General features: G+C 45.6%; 1 protein-coding gene across 1 annotated transcript in view; it reads right to left on the bottom strand.

Annotated features, from left to right (window-relative positions):
- Positions 1-22,154, bottom strand: part of LOC147727495 (uncharacterized) — a 507,629-nt gene that overhangs the window by 100,115 nt on the left and 385,360 nt on the right. Inside the window, exon 8 of the mRNA XM_086963127.1 lies at positions 15,344-15,509. Coding sequence (XP_086819253.1) covers positions 15,344-15,509 — 166 coding nt within the window. The remainder of the gene's footprint in view (positions 1-15,343; positions 15,510-22,154) is intronic.

Here is a 22,154-nt window from a genome sequence, read left to right as displayed (position 1 = left end):
CACAAGATAGCTGCCCACTGACTCTGGGGGACACACTGTACAGTGCAAGCCCTCTCCAAAGCAGTTATCCATTTGTGGATATCATCCCCTTGCTTAAAGGGGGGCACTATCTTACTCAGGTGTCTAGTGTCTAAACTCCTGTTTTCCCTTGGGGGAATGCTGCCACCAGTGAGATCTAACCCACTTAACTTTTGCTCTCTAGCAAAGGCAAGTCTCTCTTTGGCCAGGGCAAGTTCTTCCCTTTCAATCCTTAGATTGACTTCCCTCACTTTGGCTTCATACACTCTCCTCTGAGGGAATGTCATCCCTCTTTGAGAAGAGGCCTGAGAGCCATTGGTTTGAATGGATCTGTTAGAGCCTCTGGATAGAGACCTAACTCGTCCATTCCCAATGTTAAGCTGGCCTGAGAGGGGCCCCAGGGATCTCCTAGTACCATTCTCATGCCTGCTTAAGTTGTCCCTAGTTAGCTGGCTAACTACTTCTGGACCTTTGTCTGCCTCATCCTCAGATGGCTCTAGATCCTCATCCTCCTCTTCACCTTCTGCAGAGAGATGGATACGGTCAGGGTCACCTGTGGTTCCCTCTAGGGGAGGCATGTTCCCATCTGGATGAGAAGGTTCTGTGTTACCAGCCCTCCTAGCATCTTAAGTCTGTAAGAGACCAATCATAATAGGAATTGTATGGTTAGAACCCTGTTTTAGCTTCCTGGAGGTACACACTTGTCTCATCTCCTTGAAGCTAAGAGCAGCATATCTGGAAGTGACCTGTGGAAGGTCTACTGACACAAGGGGACACTCAGAGTTTCCTCCTTTGTCTGACATGCTGATTCTAGTGTGGTGTAAGTGATGCACCTACCTACACTATTTGTTTGCCTACTGATCCCTTGCTAAGAGTTGTAGCCAAGGTGTGCTAAGCCTTGAGGAGCTACAACAGCTGGTTCAGTAGAACTCAGAGTATTCTAAGCTAAGTTATATGTACCTGGAGTACTTATGTGATCTTTCACAAGATATTCTTAAGATACGTGTGGTAAAACAACAGCAAGCTCAAATCCCAACCGCTGCTCACCAATGTGAGAAGTTGTCCTGATATATAATGTTCACTATTCTAGTGAGCACTTTGCATCAGTCCGAACAACCCTTATGGTGATTGGTTGTAAGTCAACCTTATAGACCAGCTATCCTAGTAGCGTGGATACGAGCAGTCTTCGGGCTAAACTCTAGAGGGCGTGTTAAGCCAGCTGTTATACCATCACATATACCCCTTGAACACCAAGTGAAAGGACACCACACAAGTGTTATGAAAATAAACAGTGTATTTATTAAAATCACAACAGCCCTGTACTCTTTATGAGGACAGGGTACTAAGCACACAACAAAACTCTTACGAAAATACTTTAAGTTGCACAATTTACACAAATGCCCGAGGGGCACGGAAAACCATATACTATGGAAGTGGAATGCAAAATTACTAGCAGGTAAGTACTGTACTAATAGGCTTTGGAATCGCTAGGACTACGTTACTGAACCTTCAGATTACTAGTAGGAGGCCTAGGGGACTCGGGTGCAGAGTGTGCACTCTCACGCGGGATGCGGGACAAAGTCTATGGGAGCTAGTAAAGACAAAGTTAGTGTTCTCGGGCGAACCCGATAAGGTAGATCGAAAACAACAGTGGATCCTGACCCTTGGATAGTGAGGCTATGCTGGGGCACCGAAATGCCGAAGTTACCTAGCCCAGGGGCTGCAGCTGCATATGTCTCAAAAGACGTCGGGAATCCTCGTAGACGAACCAGGAGCCTGAAGAAAGAAGTTGCTGGCAGGCGACCAGTGAAGATTGTTCGAGTGATCCAAGCCTGGATCGAAGATGGATGACACCTGAAAGCAGAGGGGACCAAGTTCGTGACTACTAGCCAGTAGTCAGGTGGCACCAGGAGGGCACCGGATGGTAGTCACCTTGACTAGGTGAGTGGGCGACGCTGGGCTCTGCAGTCTCACGGACCAGGAGGCGTTGTCGGCGACCAGGATGGAGGTGCGAGCTGTCCCACGATGGATGATGCTGTCGACGTTGCTGGACCCAGGATTGGGGCAACAAGTCTTGGCAAATTCAAGCCCACATGGTGGACCTAAAATGGCGTCTGGTGTGGACCAGGAGGGTCCGGGGTGCTCCTCTTTTGGAAGGGAGCAAGGGCCAGTCTGGAGCAACCAGACCAGCAGCGGTGATGTCGTCGGGCGTCGTTAGGAAGGCCACAAGCCAGCGGGCTAGTAGCCAAACAACGCGGTGAGCAGCAAAAAGCAGAAGGGCCCCACGCAGATCGTGGAGATGCTGGGAGGCTGGACTTCGGTGCTGGAGCTGCTCAGGGTCGGGGCTTCTCGGACCCCAAAGCACTCACCAGAGGATCCCTCGGCGGTCATGCTGGATAGAAGTCGTGCAGTTCTGATGATGGCCGGTCCCTCGAGGTCTCGTCGCATCTACGGTTCTCAGCTTAGCTGTAGAGGTAGGTAGAGGTCAGAGGTGCCAGGGAAGCCGGGTCTCGTCGTGCCGGTCGGTCGGATTCCGGAGGAAGGACGTGCAGCAAACCGCAGAGTTCTTAGATGGTGCCTGCGGATGCAGGGTGACTACTCCTTAGTCACAAGAGAGAAATCTTGAGAAGAAGTCTTGAGTTCCTTTCGTAGAAAGTAGTTTCAGGATTCAAAGATGATCTAATTTGGAAGGGTCCCCGCTCCTGCCTTTATCCTAAAGAAAGGGGTGGCTACGCGACTAGGTCCTGCCCTAGGGGTGGGACCAGGAAGGGGGGTGGTTACACCCCTCTCCCATGCCGGACTTTCCCCAGGCCAGGGGATGGTGTGCCCCAGGAACTGGTTCTAGCCGGCAGATGCGTAGTGAGCACCGGGGTGCCACTCTGCAGTCACCTTCCTGTAAAGCCCTGCCTACCCAGGATACACAAAACCCTGTCTGGGATGGTGCTAGCACCGCCCCTGACAGGAAACCCTTTGTCCAAGCTCTCCTCGCTGGAAGGACTCCCAGCAGCAGGAGGTCAGACTCGTGTCTGTGGTGGCAGCATCCATTTTATGGAGCTGAGGCTTCAGTTAACTTTAACCGGGGTTCACAGTTACATACATGTCGTGTCCCTCTAGAAGGGTGGAATGCTAACCCCGTCGCCAGAATTGGCGAGGGGTTAGTATTCCAATTCGTATGACACCTTACTCGACATGTTTTGATAAAGCAATACCAGAGATAGCATTTAACCGCGAGGATTATAATGCACTTAAGAGTATATGGTATGCGTTATCATGGAACAGCTATTAGGACTTGGTTCCGCAAGCTGCAAACGGGCTCAGCTCATGCCAGAGCACCATTTCACACGATTCCAAGCACTCTGCCTTCAGGATTGTCAAGGCCTGCCATAGGAGTGACTGATAGGAATCTGTGTGTCCATTTTTAGGGTTAGATATAGGTATACTATATCTAAAGCAAAGGGTGAGTACACCACCTTGCCCCAGCTGTCGTGCAGCCAGTTGTGTCAGATTTAGATGGCCATCCAGGGGTGGCATAATACATGCTTCAGCCCCTGGTAGGCCCTGGGTACACCTATGCCCTGAGTTACAGGGTCTGATAAGGCGGCCCAGACCCAATTGGATAATGCACCTAAGGTACACATGTCAATTTAGTGAGAGAACAGCTAGGCTGTGGGTCTGATTGGCAGGCCCACAGCCAGAGAAAGTCGTAAACCAGTGAAACAAAAGCAAAAAATCTGGGTGATCATAGAATTGCAGACCCTACTCTCCTACACTGCGCTCAGAAAGTATTCTGGCAGAGTCTGTAGAGCATGGTACAGGATTTTTCTCCCCACTGATAGATTCTACTCTGCGTGGCCAACCACAGTTGGCGCGCCTCATTCAGCAACAGGGATGTATAGGATTGCTGTGCTAACAGCAGTTGCCCGACAGCCTCAACCGTATCCCCAGTACTACACTCCCCTCCAAATCCCAGACTCGCCCCGCTGCCTCCTCTATGTCCTTCCTACGGGTCCTGCGGGCTCCCGCACACCAGGCTATGTCGACTCCCCGGATCACGGGTTTTAGAGCCTCCCACAGGGTGACGGCGTTTGTGCCGGGCCTATCATTGTCATCCCAGTAGTGAGATATGGCCTCTCGAACATGTGACTGGTAGTCATCTTGTTGTAGGTGCCACGTAGACAGGCGCCATTTAAAGGGCTGTCGCTTCTTATCTAAGCATAAGTTTAGAGTCACAGGCGAGTGATCGGATATACCATGTGGGAGAATAGACGTAGAAGCTACTCTCCCTATCCAGGGAGAAGGAATGAACAAGTAGTCCAGTCTAGAGAAGGACCGGTACACAGCGGAGACATAGGAGTATTCGCAACCTAGAGTATGCTGGTATCTCCATGAATCAATCCATCCCATTCCTTGCACCATGCCGCTCAGTTTTGTGGGGGCGTCTGCTGGGGGCCCCCCTCCGGACCTATATCGATCCATTCGTCCATCCATCACATCATTCCAGTCACCACCCATGATCGCCAGTACATTTGGGATATCGGCCCACACCTCAAACAGCTTTTCAATGAGAGCCTCTTGCAATGGGGGTGGGGCATACACGTTACCAAAAACCATCGGCTCATCCCCAACCATACCTTTAATAAACACAAATCTACCATGGGCATCAATCCACTGCGTCTCATGTACATAGGGGAGTATGCGATGCACTAAGACTGCTACTCCTCGAGACCTCCTCACAAAACCTGCATGAAACACTTGTTGATAGCCATACCTCTGTAAGCTGAGGGTTTTAGTGCCTTGGAGGTGCGTCTCCTGCAAGAGGAGGACATCCGCCCTTTCCCTTTTCCCCAGCTGCAACACTGCCCCTCGTTTAATTTTATCCAGCATCCCCCGGACATTCCAGCTCACCACTCTTAATAACGCCTGTGGAGGGCCTGTTCCCTGGACGTCAGCCATTATCAATGGGAGGAAAAAGCAAGATCCTGGGCTTTTGGAGCCACACACACACACATTTTTGCAGCCAAACTCGCGCAGACACTGTGTCCAAAGTAGCGACTTCCCCGACAGCACCCCTACCCCTCTCCCTCCCCCATCCCACCCAACTGCATCCGCAACACCCCCCCTCTCCTCCCCCACTCCCAACTACCCCCAAAACACCCCCTCCTCTCCCCACCCCATACCTCAGCAACATTGAAGTACCTGTCGCGGTATAGATCGTCACCGGCCCCCAACGGGAGGTCAGAAACCCACTATCCCAATGGATCCCCAAGAACTACCCACTTAGTCTCAACTTACCCCCCACTAACTACCCTTCCGAACTGAGAGGCCAAGTCCGCCCTCTTTAAGTCGTCCCCCAACCCTCGCCCCCAAACCACAAAGTTACTTGTTCAGCTGAAGTCTCAAGCAGTAGTCTGCAAAAGTTGTCCATGTTCAGGAGGAGTGTAGTCCCCACACCGGGTCGCAATCTGAAGTCCTCCAAACCCCTTGGAGGCTATGATGTCGGATTTTGGGAGTCTGTAGCGTCAGCGGCTTCTGCAGCGTCAGTCTCCGGGGAGGATTCTTCTAAGTGCGGGATCTCCAATTACTTCTGCTACGTGACCGCCGGGGGGGTCCGAGGGGGCCCTGTTGTGGAGGATGTGTCCGAATCCCGGCCTGGGGGAGTATGCACTCTGATCCGGACTGTCTCGTCAGTCCAGGCAAAGACTTGTTCCGGAGTGTTGAAGAATTGGGTCTTGGATTGGAAGACCACCCGTAGGCGGGCCGGGTAAAGCAAAGCGTACTGGATATTTAGGCCCCGCAGTCGCGCCTTGGCTTCGGTGAAGGATTGACGCTGCTGCTGTACCAGCCTGGTGTAGTCCGGAAATATCAGAATTTTGTGATTTTTAAACAGCAGGGGCTCCTTCATGCGCGCTTGCCGCAGGATCGTGTCGCGGTCGTGATAGTTAAGCAGCTTGGCTATCACTGGTCTGGGACGAGCTCCCGGCGGCGGTTTTTGGATCAACGCTCGGTGCGCGCGTTCTATGATAAAACAGCGCGATAGAGAGTCCGGAGGGAGCCACCCCTCCAGCCAGAGGGTCAGGAAGGCCTCCATGTCGCCCTTCTCAAAGCCCTTCGGAAATCCCACAAAGCGTAGATTGTTTCTACGAGCATGCCCATCAGCATCCTCAGCCCGTATGGCAAGGCCCTTCTGGATCCCCTCCATGTTGGCCACCATCTTTTTCAGGGTGGCCACATCGTCTTCCACTCCCGTGATCCTCGTCTCTGCTTCTGTAATGCGAGCCACCGCATTAAGCAAGTCCTGGCGCAGTAATGTAACGTCAGCTCCAACTGCCCCAATTTTTGCGTCTAGCATATCTCTGGACTGAGTTATCGCCGCCATGAGGGCGGCGTTATCAGGGCCAGACACTGAGGGGCTCCCCGCTGCTCCTGCACTCCCGGTCGGCCCGGTAAATTTGTCTATTGTGCCTTGCTTCGAAGTGTGCCCACTGTTGCTACCCCTCGTCATGGCGGTCTGTGGATGTAGGCCCCAAGTCCAGGGCATCGTCGGAGTATTGACAGGGGTGTGGGCGTTCACCCCTCTGCCAGATGGCGTGGCTGCCTGCGCCGTTTCACCTCCTCGCGCCGGTGGCTCGGCATTGGGCTTGCACCCCCTTCAAATACCAGGCCGGCAGGCGCACTATGGTGGGCGCCGGGGCTGCGTTGACCTCAACGTCTTGTAGGACACCGGGAATGAAGTACCGTCTGAGCGCAGCGGCCAACTCCAGCTGAAATTCCTCGATTCCCCCGTATTTAACGCCAAAGCTATCAGCAGAGTTCCAGTAGGGGGTAGGGGGGAGAGGCGTTCCGCCGTACCCACCGGCCCGCAGCGTCTCCTCGGTCCGACACAACCGCCGAATGGGGCTTGTGTGATCTCTGCCAGCACCTCACCTCGTCTGTACTGGAGGTTGGGGTATTTCAGCCATGTTGCCAGGCACCGCGCCTCTCCCCCGCCGCGTCATGAAGCACGCTGCGGTGGCTCAGGCGCCGGAGGTGCCGGACCGCCCACCACTCCTCTGCTACGCAGGCCACGTCCCACTTCCGCCCGGCGGCCCAAAAATGAAGGCCCCGGCTTTCCGGCGTCAGCAGGCTGCACCACTTCGGAACCCGGACCTCCGCCCAGCAGTCGACTCCAGCTTCCAAATTGCAGTCAGGGCACCGCAGCCGGTTCCGAATGCTAAAAAACTCTGATTAGGGCGTCTTAGGGTCGGGGAGACACAGGATGCTCGCCGGATATCTGATCGGCGGGACGGAGCTCGCTTAGGCTGCGTCTGCCATGTTCGCCGCCGTAGCCACGCCCCCCAAGAGCCCTGTTTTCTTACAATAGGTTTATATTTTTGTAATAATCTGCTGCTGAATCTGCAATATTGTAATGTCATATCACCTTATCTAGAGTGCTTAATTAGTGTTTCTAGCTATAGATAGTGGCTCCAGGCAGTATAATACAAGAATGTTGTAATCAAGACATTTTCCAAAAAGAATATCATGTTTTAAATGTCATTTAGAAAAGTATTGTCGCATTGGGATTAATATTAGAAAATGTACACCCAATGGGAAATACATTTTTGTAACCGATATTTAGGACATGTATTTATGTCAGGTAATATTTTGCTAAATATATTCTGACATTCAACAAGCAACCTGCAAGACTGAGATAAAGAGGTAGGTTAGGGTGGTGGAAGGAAGAAGATTGAGGTGGAATCAATTCAGCCTTGGTACTAAGCATCTCCAGCATTGGGCAGCACTCGGTTGTGGACTCTTGAGTAAAACTTTGGAGCATATTACCAAGGAACCTCGTTAAAATTATCGCTGTTTTATCGGCAGGAAACTGCCGATAAAATGGCGATAATGGGCTTGCTAATATGCGTTCTAGAATTCCTATAGAATCCCAGGTTAGATGTCCTGCACATCTAACCTGGGATTCTATAGGAATTCTAGAACGCATATTAGCAAGCCCATTATCGCCATTTTATCAGCAGTTTCCTGCCGATAAAACGGCAATAATTTTAACGAGGTTCCTTGGTAATATGCTCCGAAGTTTTACTCAAGAGTCCACAACCGAGTGCTTCGAGTTTCCTGCCGATAAAACGGCGATAATTTTCACGAGGTTCCTTGCTAATATGCAACTTTGGGGCATATTATCAAGCCCCAGCGATAATTATCGCTAAGCGCACTTAGCGCTAGGATAATTATCGCCGGGTAGCGTGGATTTTTATCACTGAGATAGCGTGCTATTAGCAACGCTTATCTCAGAAGTGATAAAAATCCTCGCGCTAACTGCCAAATGAGAGATTATCACTGGAAAACCAACGATAATCTCTTAAAGTTTGGCATTAGCTCGATGATAGGGGCTCACAAACTTAGCCATGATATCCACCTTCCATAGGATATCATGGCTAAGTCAGGAAAATACCAGGTGTAAAAAAAGCAGCGCTGCTTTTTTTGTCACGAACAGGGTTAGCGATATCCTTGATAATAGGAGAAATGTCGCTTAACAACATTTCTCCTAATATTTTTCTCTGGAACGCCCCCTTTGCATCTCATTAGAGATGCAAGGGGAAGCGTAGAGAAGAAAACAAGTTACTTACCTGTAACTTTGGTTCCCCAGTATTGGTAACTTTCATAGATTCCCATGCTTTGTATCATTCCCCCGTCGTCGGATTGGGAGCCTCGGTAAATAAGAAATACCATAGTAATAGGCACAAAAGAGAAAAATCAGGCCTAGGCCTTATCTCATTTTGTAGCTTATCCACCTCTTTGTGTAAAAGAGCCCAGACTCTCCGCAACAACCAATCAGAATAGCCTCACCCCATAGAACCCTCCTGAGAGAGCCTCACAGCCTCCGATTTTGTTAGCCGTTGTGCAACAGCCACTATCTCAGTAAAAAGGCCGAGCTTTCCCAGGGGAGGAGGGTGGGCGCATGGGAATCTATGAAAGTTACCAATACTGGGGAACCAAAGTTACAGGTAAGTAACTTGTTTTCTTGCCCCAGTATTTGAACTTTCATAGATTCCCATGCTTTGTTTCAGAGTAGCTAGCAGTAAGCCCTAAAAGCACATTTTGTTATAAGAATATCAACACCTTGCCACATAGATACCCACATTGGAAAACCAAATATATATATACTTGTTACCTTAGCAAGGACTATCACAAGTGATACAAAATGTGCAACATAGGAAGGAGGGATTGCAGGGAAAGCTCACCTCTCATTGAAAAAGATTCCTCAGGACTGCCTGTCCAACAGCTGCGTCATTCTTCGTAGAAGAATCCAGGCAGTGGTGGTTCGTGAAGGTATGCAAACTGCTCCACGTCGCTGCCCTGCAGATGTCCTTGATAGGGAATCCTGAAAATAGAGCCACTGACGATGCCACTGATCTTGTGGAATGTGCATGGACTCTTCTTTCGAGCGGTTTGCCCGCTTCTTGATGGCAGAAATGAATAGCACTGGAGATCCAGCGAGAAATGCTGTGTTTGGACAGCGGAAATCCCTACTGTGGGGCACTGTAGGAGATGAACAGTTGTGAGGATTTCCTAAAAGGTTTCGTGCGCTCCAAATAGAACTTTAGACACCTCTGAACGTCCAAAGAATATAAGAACCTCTCTGCTGGAGTAGTAGGTCGCGGGAAAAAAGACTTCAAAATCAATGGTTCATTCAGATGGAATTCAGACGGAACCTTCGGGATGAACTTTGGATTCGTCCGTAGGATCAGGACATCCCGCTTGAATAGAAAGGCTCCACGATTGTCAGTGCCTGGAGCTCGCTAATCCTTCTGGCCGATGTCAATGCCCACAGAAGAGCTAGCTTCCAAGATAGGAATTTAAGGTCCGTTTTGTGAATGGGTTCAAACGGTGCTCTCATTAGCTGAGCCAAGACCAAATTAAGTTGCCAGACTGGTGGAGGAGGACGGACTGGAGGAAAAACCCTGAACAGACCTTTCAAGAACTGCTAGACAATCCTAGCGGACCAAAGCGAAGGACCTGAAGACGTCCGTCTGAATCTTGAGAGGGCTGCCTGATAAACTTTAACAGAAGAATGCGCCAACCCAGATTTAGCCAGCAACAGGATATATGGCAAAACCTGATGAGGAGCTGAAGTGTAAGGGTGAAGATGTTGTTTCTGACACCAGAGGCAGAACCTTTTCCATTTTGCCCTATAAGTTCTGTTCGTACTTGGGGCTCGAGCTTGAGACAAGATGTCCCTACACTCCTTGGTAAGGTTCAGATTCTGGAATTCCCTGTACTCAGGAGCCACGCTGTCAAGTGAAGCGAGCTTGGGTCCGGATGGAGCACTTGACCCTGAGACCTCGTCAACAGAGAAAGAACCGGTTGCATGCGAATTGGATGGTCCTGAGAAAGCAGGAGGAGTTCAGTGTACCAGAACTGTCGGGGCCACGCCGGTGCAATCAAGATCATTCTGCACGGCTCCGCCTTGACTTTCCTGATCAACCTCGGGATTAGGGGTATCGGAGGAAAAGCGTAAAAGAATGCGCCGTACCAGGCAATCGAAAGTGCGTTCCCCAAGGATCCCGGAGGGTGATCCCTGTTTGCATAGAATCGCATTTGGTGTTCTCCGAAGTTGCAAACAGGTCTATGGCCGGGGTTCCCCAGACCGAGAACATCTCCTCAGAATGGTTTGGTCTAATTCCCATTCGTGACTGATCGATTTCTGACGACTCAACGCATCCGCTGTTATATTGAGCGAACCTGCGAGGTGTTCTGCTGTCAGAGCAATATTGTGAAGAATTGCCCAATCCCAAATCAGTTGAGCTTCTTTGGAGAGAATCTGGGATCTTGTCCCGCCCTGCTTGTTGATATAGTGCATGGCCGTTGTGTTGCCCGTCCGGACCAGCACTGAACGATTCCGAATTTGTGGCAGAAAAGCCTGCAAGGCTAATCGAATGGCTTTGAGTTCTAACAGGTTGATGTGGCACTTGCGTTGAACTGGATCCCAGTGACCGCTCACGTGCAGTTCCTGGAGCACCGCTCCCCAGCATTCTAATGAAGCGTCCGTGGTGAGAACCATGGTAGACGGAGAAAGTGTGAATGTTAATCCCTTTGCGATGTTGTCTTTCACCAACCACCAGCCGCAAGCTCTTTTCATTGCTGGTGTTACCGTAATCCTGTCGTCGAAAGAGCCCTCCGCATGGTACCATTCCTTGTCGAGCTGCTCTTGCAGTGGATGCATTCACAGCCTGCAATGTGGAATCAATGGTATGCAGGATGAGATCGATCCGAGCAGGGACTTGTAGAGCCGTACTGACAGGGATTTCCTCTTTAGCAAGAGGCGAGCCGATAGCATCAATTTGTTTTGTCGTTCCTCCGTTGGGTAAGCCTTGCAGCGTTTCGTGTCCAGAATGGATCCCAGAAACCTTGCTGACCAGGATGGTTGAAGAACCGATTTGTCCTTGTTGAGCTGAAGGCCCAGGTGGTTGAACAGTTGGATGCAGGTCGTAATGGCCTTGGAAGTTCCCTGGAAAGATGGAGCCTTGACCAGCCAGTCGTCCAGGTAGGGAAAAACTTCCAGAGATTGTTTCCTGAGGAATGCTGCCACCGGAGCCAACGTTTTTGTAAATATCCTTGGTGCAGACCGGAGACCAAAAGGAAGTACGTTGAACTGAAAATGGCTCTTGCCTACTGTGAAGCGCAAGTATTGTCTGTGAGCTGGATGGATCGGCACATGGAAATAAGCATCCTCTAAATCCAGAGTCGCCATGTAGTCTCCTGGATTTAGCAGACGAAGAATATCCTGGAGAGTGACCATCCTGAAGGATAGCTTGATGAGATAGGTGTTGAGCTCCCGTAGATCTAATATGGGGCGCCATTTTTCTGTTGTTTTGCGAACCAGGAAGAACCTGGAATAAAACCCTTTCCCCCTTTGTGAGGGAGGTACAGGTTCTGTTGCCCCATGATGAAAATCTGGTGGGCTTCGAGACGTAGCAGTCCCAGATGTTTCGACTCGTTGGCGCATGGTGCTCTGTTTGGAGTAAGATGTTGAAATTCCAACGTGTGGCCCCTCTGAACGATATTCAGGACCCACTGGTCTGATATAATAACCTTCCAACTACTTAGACAATGAGAAATCCTGCCCCTCCCCCACTGTCATCGGAGGGGTAGGAACAGTAGAAAGAGCCTTGAGGCCACTATTGTCATTTGGAGTTATCCCGTCCTTGACGTCCTTGACGCCCTCTCTGTGATTGGCGAGAGAAAGACGCCGACTGGCCTTGGCGTTGATTGGAGTATTGAGGTTTGTAAGATTGGGAGGATTCGAGTATGAAGAGTACCGCTGTTGGTTGCCACCTGTGTATGAGGAAAAACCTCTCCCTCTTGCACCTTTGAATGGAACTTTGTGGTAATTCAAAAACCCCAAGGACTTCGCCGAGACCGTGTCCTTTTTGATGCCTTGAAGGGCTTCATCCACTTGCTTTCCGAAAAGCATTTCTCCATCGTATGGCAAATCTAAGATCTTGTTCTGGACCTCCTGCCGAAACTGCAGCTAGCCCTGGCGCCTTAACACAGCTGAACCCGCCAGGGCACGAAAATCAGTAGTCGCTATGTCCATAGCACAATCTATCACCTCCGAAGAGGAACGCTCTCCTTCCATCAGAACCTTCCTGGCCTCATCTTTCGCTGCCTCTGGAAGCTGATCCACAAACGGGGATAAATCGCACCACATCTGGCGATCATACCTGCCCAAGATGGCAAGAGCATTAGAAGCTTGAACTAGGAGGCTGGCCATGGTAGAGAATCTTTTGCCCACATTGTCCAGACGTCTCCCTTCTTTGTCTGGCGGTGTTGTAAGTGGTGTCGATGAATTTTTAGACTTGCTTTGCGCCGCTTGGGAAATGACAGAATCCAGTTTTTGTTGTCCAATTAGGCAAGCTGGACTGCCCTCTGGCGCTTTATACTTCTTCTCCAGCCGGGGAAGAACAGGGATGACTGTTGCAGGATTTTGCATGACTTTAATACCTTCTGACCATACATGTTGTAATATTGGGATTGACCGAATGGACTTTCTGTAAGGTTCCTTAAAGTCATAAAGGAAGTAGTCTGTCTGAACGGTAGTAATCGGCAGGCCAAATCTCTTAGACGCCCTCTCCATAAGGTTATGGAAACCTCCAATGTCAGCTGGAGGGAAGGTAACAGTATCCGGCACTGGTGCATCCGGATCCTGCAGGTCATCATCATCATAACTTCTATCTGGATCATGAGGAGGATCTTCCTGAAGATTTTCATCAGAGGAGACATCGTCATCCTGAATGGTCACAACCTCTTGGTAACTCTCTCTGGGTTCTGGTTCCGCAACTCGTGAAACCACAGGTGTCACTGCCACCGCAGGAGTAGTAGGAATAGATGGAGAAGGAGGACGCTCCTGTTGTGTAACTGCAAATCCAAAATTAAAGAAGACGGCTTTGCCACCATATCCTGACGTAAGTTCTGTGGAGGCCTGTCTTGTTGGGCATATTGGCGCTCTTCATCGTAATATTCCTCAGAATCTGTATCCTGACACTTTACTTGTAAGTCCGATGGGCTGTAGGCATCCCCATAAGGGTCCATCATCACCCTCGTCGTCAGACTCCTCATCCAATAGCAGAGTGGGAGGCAAAGGTGTTACCCGCTTAGGAGAGGTCATCTCAGGGTTTATTTGTTGCCTTTGTATGGAAATGCAGACTTTTTGGATCGTTAACGACCTCGTCGACGGACTCGTCGTCGACGGAAACGTCGGCGTAATCATCGTCAATAGAACCGTCGACGGGACAGTCCACGGAGAAATGGATCTCGTTAACGGAGTTTTCGTCGTCGACGGTGGATTGATCGTTGACGGTGTTGTCGACGAGCTCGTCGTTATCACCATTATAGCTGCCGTCGTCGACATCGTCGTCGTTGACGTCGTCCTCGTCGTCGCCGCCGTCGACACTACCTTTGCTGTCATAATAGTCGAGGTCGAGAATGTAGACACCATCGTCGACGAGCAGGAAACAGGCACTTTAAACGTCAACAAAGCTATCAAGGCTGCAGTCGTCGACGAAGCCACAGTCGATGGTACCGTCGACGGAGCTATACGAGAACTCGGGTCTTTCTTTGAAGTTGTCGTTGAAGTACCTGCTGATTTCGTTGTCGACGGACGTTGTTTCTTGTCAGGCTTTCCTTCCTGAGGGACAGTAGAAGGTTTCTTGCCTTCCTTCTCCTTTTGAGATGGTGGAGGAGTAACAGAAACATCTTTTTTCACTTTCTTGGCTGTGTCCTTCTCTGCAGCCTGTCCCAGCCTCTCCTTTTCACCTCGGTGAGGAGATTTAATGGGACTAGCCCTATCAGACCTATCAGAGGTCTTTTGTAAGGCTTTGACAGGGGGCTCAGTAGAAGTAGAAGGGGATGACCTACCCCTCTTTCTGGATCTTCTGGAGGACGCAGCTCATGAAGAGTCCTCATTGTCAGATGAAATAACTTCCTTACGTGATTTCATCTTCTGCAGCCAAGTTAACAGGCAGCCCTCCCTGTCTTTGTAGAGAAAGTCCTACAGATCTTACAATCTGTGGCCTTGCGGTCCGGGTACAAGCAGTAGATACAATCATCATGCTTGTCCTCCAGAAACAGTCTCTTTTTAGAAACAAGTAACACAAGCTCTAAATAATGCCTTCTTCTCCTTGTCAGATATTGTAAATTTGAAGAAAATGTAAAAGAATACAAATTGAAGAGAAAAACTGAGACTCCCTAGCACAACATGCGGTAGAAAAATCTGAGGCTCTGAGGCTCTCTCAGGAGGGTTCTATGGGGTGAGGCTATTCGGATTGGTTGTTGCGGAGAGTTTGGGATCTTTACACAAAGAGGTGGATAGGCAACAAAATGAGATGAGGCCTAGGCCTAATTTTTCTCTTTTGTGCCTATTGCTATGGTATTTTTTATTTACTGAGGCTCCCAATCTGACGGCGGAGGAATGATACAAAGCGTGGGAATCTATGAAAGTTCTAATACTGGGGCAAAAAGGATGCTAACATGCGAATTTGCGTGTAGGGAGATAATTTTATCTCTACTTTCTTGGCTTTTAAAGCCAAAAAAGCATAGATAAATCCCTTGATAATATGCCCCTTTGTTCCCAGCACTAAAAACTAAGCACTGGGTAAGTACAATAATGAGAAAAGTAGAAATTAACAGAAAGTAAAAGTTTGTGTCATAGTACAATTGAAATGCAACACAACCAATTCTCAAAGTTGCATTGATGTGGGTGAATACCAACTTCTTTAAGTTTATTCTGTTGAATTTCTACAAACCACGACAGGGTGAGAGAATAAGTTACCTGGTGTGCGTGGCTCTCTCTGATATCTCGACTTCCACGTTGGGCATCCCGTTCATCCTGCTCTGGAGCTCCAGATTATCCTTGGCATACTTGCCTTCACCATCTTGTTTGTTAGATGACTCCATGCCCATGATCGAGCGAATCATATCAGCCACCTCCTCCTTTTCTGATATCACAACAAACATTACAGGTTACCCGGGCCACAGTTCACAACATCAAAACAAGCTTATGGTGTGAGCCAGGCCTGACTTAGAGTTGGGGTGGAATGGAAAATGCTCCAATCTCTGGTCAAAATCCTAACTCTACAGGAGAATCTACCCTCAGAATTTATTTCAACCCAGGGATAAAATGCCAGCGGATTCAGTACTTACTACAAATTATTGAATTTCTTCATTACCATCCAGCTCTAAACCAGGCCTCAAACTCTCCTTATGTCTGATACATAAAATGTGGTTAGCCACAACCCTTATGTGCTGCGACTCACTACTGCAATTCAAAAGGGACAAATCTGTGAGTATTTACAAAAACGGGGGGGGGGGGGTTGTGAGGAACGTGGGACTCCCCCAATTAGATATAAAAACTATAAATACAGAAGAAATAAGTTGACTCCAGGGGAAACAATGAACTTAACAAAACAAATGAAAGGGGGCGTGGCCAAGCACCATGGCCGTTCAAAACAAATAGGAGGTTCCCCTGTTATTTATAGCAGGGAGGGGGATTATAACAGCAGGAAAAATTGGGAGTCCCTGACTATCAAGACAGCAGATTGGAAATAACTGTTTTAATACTTATGGATGTGGTCTGGCTTGAGGGGGATAATTCTCTATACCATCATACAAAGAGCAAATATACACACTAGGTAAAGTAAGTCGCTGAACTACAACTTAATGAACCTAAGAACGCACTTGAATATAACGGGCAGACGATTTTTGTAAAGTTAAAAATGATCATAGAAATGTATTATTTGCCTCCCAACTGGGTTACAATCTAAAACATTATCACAAATTAAATAAAAAACCACTTGACGTGGTTATCAATGAATTATGACAAGTCAAAGTTAAAAAAAACAGTCAACGCAGCGTTTCGGTGCTTTTTCCTTTATGACACCTTCTTCAGGACCTTAAAACATTTGACTCCATTATTTCTAGAAATAAATAAAAGCGTTTTAGTATTTATCATTGTATGAGTTCATCTCGCTTACCTAGTTTTTACACTATCTATGGTTATACATACTTAAACATGCCAGACCACTTTGTTGGAAGAACAGAAATTTTTTGTGTGGATGAAGTACACACTGGAGCTCGTATGGAGATCCTACAAATGATTTATCAATATATTTGGGACAATATCCCTCTGGTATCTTTATTTGATTTTGTACATCACCTTTTTTAAAAGTTAGATGCAACTCTTTTTGAATTTAAAAATAACTTATTAATCGTACCTGTGTGTTAAAATTGATGCGTTTCAAATGATTTCCACACATATTTGCGAGATGTTCAGGTATTCCAATTCCCTTGAGCTATACTGATAATAAACAAAAACTCAATTAAGTAACAAATCTGAATCGATCTCAGACTATTAAATTCATGAACAGTATCAATTTACCTCTCGATGTCAGCAACTATATCTTATATGTACACGGAGGAGCCACCGTCAGTAAAGGGGGAACTTCTTATAGTCTTTGGACCTGCATGTATAAATACAACTATCCAAAATAAAATATCTATCCACATTGTCTTTGCCTATATTCATTTTTAATTATGTTCCTTTTTAAGGGGCAGCCGACTTTAGCAACCCTGTTACTGGGGGCACAGGGTACTGACCTGTTATGAATTTGGCCGAGTTTTTCATGAATGTCCTCAGGTTTATATGGTACGCGAACTTAATCCAAGCCTTTTCTTCATGCACGAACCAAAAAATCTATAAATGTATGACAGACAGTCATTTTCTGAAAAGGATTTTGACCAGAGACCAACAGGTTCTCAAGTTCTACATTTACATGTAGTACGTTTTTTTGTCTACGAGATGTATATTTTTTGTTAGTTAGTGCGATATGGAAGACGTTATAATTGTGTTGAAGGACACAGATTTCTAAGGGTTACCCCGGTTCTATAGATCTAGAAACGCACTCTATGTTCATATGGAACCTATGATGGACAAGCCCCAAAATTATTTATGAAATGGAACTTATAAGCCTATTCTTTTAAACAAGGTATTATTTAAAAGGGGGAACAAAGATTACCAATGGAAAGGATTTTAACTACTTATTATTCACTGGTCCTGCGACCATGTCTCACCTTGTATTTGAATTGCGGCCTCCCTGCTCCTCCGTGTTATCGGCTTCCTGGGAATTAGAAGAGTAACGCGCATGCTTGGGAAAGGCATATTTATATCCTGTGAGCCAGTACTGACCCGGAAGTAATGCGGTTGTTGAAAAAGGCGCCGTTTAGTAAAAATAAAGTATTAATTTTACCCGTATATTTGATAATATTAAGGTATTAAATATGGGTGTATATTGAATCAAAGTATTTTGGTATTATACCGAAATTCAGAAATTTTCACGACGCACCGGGGCTTAATCGGCCCGGAAGTCAAATTGCCAAACTACAGGATTTTTAATGATACTATTTTAGAATTTTAAATCATCAGAATTGTCTAGAATGAATGCGAATAAAAGGGCACTATTCATGCTATTTAAACTCCGGGATGTATAGACATTGTTATTTGTTTTTTGCTGAGTTTATAGTGGCGGCCATCTTGGAACAGGCAGGTTGAAATGCAATGCTCTGGAAGTACGAAGCACATCGTTCAATGTTGAATGCAAATCAGGCAATAATACACAGCATTATAACCGGAACATATACAAATAGTAAACGTATTTTACAATGATTTCGCATTATACTATATAAACCAGTTTTTCACTTTTGAAATATTACTCAAATCTTTCATAGAGAACGTGGCATATGTCTGTTATTTTAGTTTACATGTTATTCTACATTATATTGCATTGTATTTTCCACCTTTCTTTAGTTTGTATATCATTGCAAAATGATTTTATAATTCACTTTCTTATCTGCATAACAAGGAGGTGATATTTTAAACAGCTATCACAGTGCCATATATCAACAATATTTACTGATAATTTAAAAGACACAAGAGGTTAATATGAATATCTCAGCTATATATGTACTGTACAAACCATGCTAAACATTCAATGTCCCGTCATTGCCCTATTGTTGTAATGCATACTCAAAACATAGAAATAACAAAGAAATAACAGGGTTAACGGTTTAATAGAACAGTATATCCGAAAAATATTACCCTATCTTATATATATTCTAATTAGTCCCTATAAAAATGACAACTGAATACAGCAGTATTTTAGTGCAAACAGATGATAATTTCTATGGCTTTCTCTATATTTTGAACTACGTGGAACAAAACTGGACCTTCTAAGTGTCATGATTACAGTACATTCATAGATATGGGGCTGGCATAGGGACATAACAGATTTGAAAATATAGTCAGAGGTCACTTAGACCTACTTATTACCTTGTTCTCTGCATTATTTTATAAAATCAATCTCTCCTTTTCTTCCCTATTATTTAGCCCAGTGCGGAAAGTATTGAAAAGAGACATATAAAACTGCTCTCTTTTCTTTCGTTTATTGTCCATGTTGCCGCCCCTGGTACTATGGGAAATAGCTTCTATTATACACCATTTGAGGTCTTCTATTTTATGGTTGTGTGCTATCCAGTGTTCCACAAGTGGGGCAGATTTCTTTTGGGTTCTGATGGCAGACTTATGTTCCGTTATTCTTGTTTTAATCTCTCTCGCAGTTTCACCAATATAGGCTTTGTCACAAGGACATTTAATCATGTAGATTAGATTTTTAGTTTTACAATTCACAAAGTTTTTGATCTTGTGTTCTACACCACTGTATGACACTGACTTGTCTTTGATTAATGATGTGCAATTTAGACACATGTTGCAAGTGAAATTCCCAACTGGGAGAGGTGTGTTATTGATGGTACTTTGATTGGTTCGAATTTTTTCTTTGAAGGTATGGACAAGACAGTTCCTAATTGTTCTATTTCTGCGAAAGCTGAACATGGGTTTGGGAATCTTTTCACCAGGTCTATCGTTCAGTAACGACCAATTTCTGTTTATAATATTTTTGATTTTGTTACTTGCTGCACTGAAGTTGGTTACAAAGATTAGTCTATCTTTTGTATTGTCAACTTTGTTTTTATTGTTGTTTTTCTCAAACAGTGCCTCTCTATTATAATACTTAGCACGTTTGTATGCACGTTTAATTAAATTTTTTGGGTAACCTCTCTGTCTAAGTTTGTCTGATAAAACATCTGCATGTTTGTTAAAATCTTGCATATTGGGACAATTTCTTCTGATACGCAGGTATTGTCCGAACGGTATATTGTTCTTCTGACTGTTGGGGTGGTTGCTCTTGTAATTTAACAAGGTGTTTCGATCAGTGGGTTTGGTGTAAAGATCAACACCTAGTAAGTTCGAGTTCGAGTACCATATAAACCTGAGGACATTCATGAAAAACTCGGCCAAATTCATAACAGGTCAGTACCCTGTGCCCCCAGTAACAGGGTTGCTAAAGTCGGCTGCCCCTTAAAAAGGAACATAATTAAAAATGAATATAGGCAAAGACAATGTGGATAGATATTTTATTTTGGATATTTGTATATATACATCCAGGTCCAAAGACTATAAGAAGTTCCCCCTTTACTGACGGTGGCTCCTCCGTGTACATAGAAGATATAGTTGCTGACATCGAGAGGTAAATTGATACTGTTCATGAATTTAATAGTCTGAGATCGATTCAGATTTGTTACTTAATTGAGTTTTTGTTTATTATCAGTATAGCTCAAGGGAATTGAAATACCTGAGCAGCTCGCAAATACGTGTGGAAATCATTTGAAACGCATCAATTTTAACACACAGGTACGATTAATACGTTATTTTTAAATTCAAAAAGAGTTGCATCTAACTTTTAAAAAAGGTGATGTACAAAATCAAATAAAGATACCAGAGGGATATTGTCCCAGATATAATGATAAATCATTTGTAGGATCTCCATACGAGCTCCATTGTGTACTTCATCCACACAAAAAATTTCTGTTCTTCCAACAAAGTGGTCTGGCATGTTTAAGTATGTATAACGATAGGTAGTGTAAAAACTAGGTAAGCGAGATGAACTCATACAATGATAAATACTAAAACGCTTTTATTTATTTCTAGAAATAATGGAGACAAATGTTTTAAGGTCCTGAAGAAGGTGTCAAAAAGGAAAAAGCACCGAAACGCTGCGTCGACTGTTTTTTTAACTTTGACTTGTCATATTTCATTGTATAACCACGTCAAGTGGTTTTTTATTTCATTTGTGATAATGTTTTAGATTGTAACCCAGTTGGGAGGCAAATAATAAATTTCTATGATCATTTTTAACTTTACAAAAATCGTCTGCCCATTATATTCAAGTGTGTTCTTAAGTTCATTAAGTTGTAGTTCAGCGACTTACTTTACCTAGTGTGTATATTTGCTCTTTGTATGATGGTATAGAGAATTATCCCCCTCAAGCCAGACCACATCCATAAGTATTAAAACAGTTATTTCCAATCTGCTGTCTTGATAGTCAGGGACTCCCAATTTTTCCTGCTGTTACAATCCCCCTCCCTGCTATAAATAACAGGGGAACCTCCTATTTGTTTTGAACAGTTACTGCACAGCTTGTTAGCTGGGAGGCTTTGTTTTTGTCCAAAACGAATCAGTTCAGGGCACTGTCCCATATAGAGCATCCAAAAATCATCAAAAATGGATACTTTAAAAACCAAAGGGTTCTCTGAAGAAGAGTTTAACAAAATCGTAAATGGTACTTCAAAAAATTACACTGCAACTACAAGTACCAATAATGACGAGGAGAAATGGCGTGAACTGTGGAATAATAAAAAGAAGCTAGTACGCACAGAATTACATGCTGACTTTTTAATTGACTATTTGAAAAAGGGCATCATTCCCAGTGGCCTTCAAGTTAAAAATGAACCCGGTGTCTTTATCCGACACGCTGGTTTTATAGAAAATTGGACCCTGATCGCCAACAGGTGTAGCAGGGATTGGATGTTGCTGATAATCGAAACAGCCAACTCCATCTTAATAATTGAGAGAAAAGAAATAGCAGAGTTGGAAGCTAAGTTAGACATCTCAATATTGGAAGATGCGAAAAAATCTAGAAGAAATCCAAAAGGATGTTTTGGGTTATAGGGATCATCTATTCGGCAAAAAAACGAATAAATTTAACAAGGATGTTTCCAATTATAATACCGAAATAGTCAATCCCTACACCCAAAAAGATTTTTTCGATCGACCAAGGGAAAATTTCCCCAACAGGAACCAATGGCAACAACCTTGGCGAACATATCCCAAAAAAAGAGTGACTTTTTCGGATTCTTCGTACACAAGTACGGATTCCGAACAGGAAAAAACAATGGATAAAAATAGGACAGGTGAGTCCACATCAACTCCAAATAGAGAATCACTACCTTTTTTAGGTCAACGCAGACGAGGGAACCATCAAAACCACCACAATCATCCGAGAGGCAATGGGAGAGGGAAGTTCTTCCCTCAACCTCAACAACAGAGGAGGTATTACACCAGAAGCCAACCGAAGTGGGACTAAACCAAAAAGCGGCAAATATTAACCTTTCTGATACCACCTTAACAGAAATAGAAAAGGAAGTCCTTGAGAAAGGCTTAGGTTTTGCTATAAGTACCAAAATTAATAAAT

Source organism: Lissotriton vulgaris, chromosome 3_1, assembly GCF_964263255.1.
Source record: "Lissotriton vulgaris chromosome 3_1, aLisVul1.2, whole genome shotgun sequence".
In the NCBI taxonomy this organism is placed as follows: domain Eukaryota; kingdom Metazoa; phylum Chordata; class Amphibia; order Caudata; family Salamandridae; genus Lissotriton; species Lissotriton vulgaris.
Note: the sequence above shows the minus strand (reverse complement) of the source record. Positions and strands in the feature narration are given on the sequence as shown.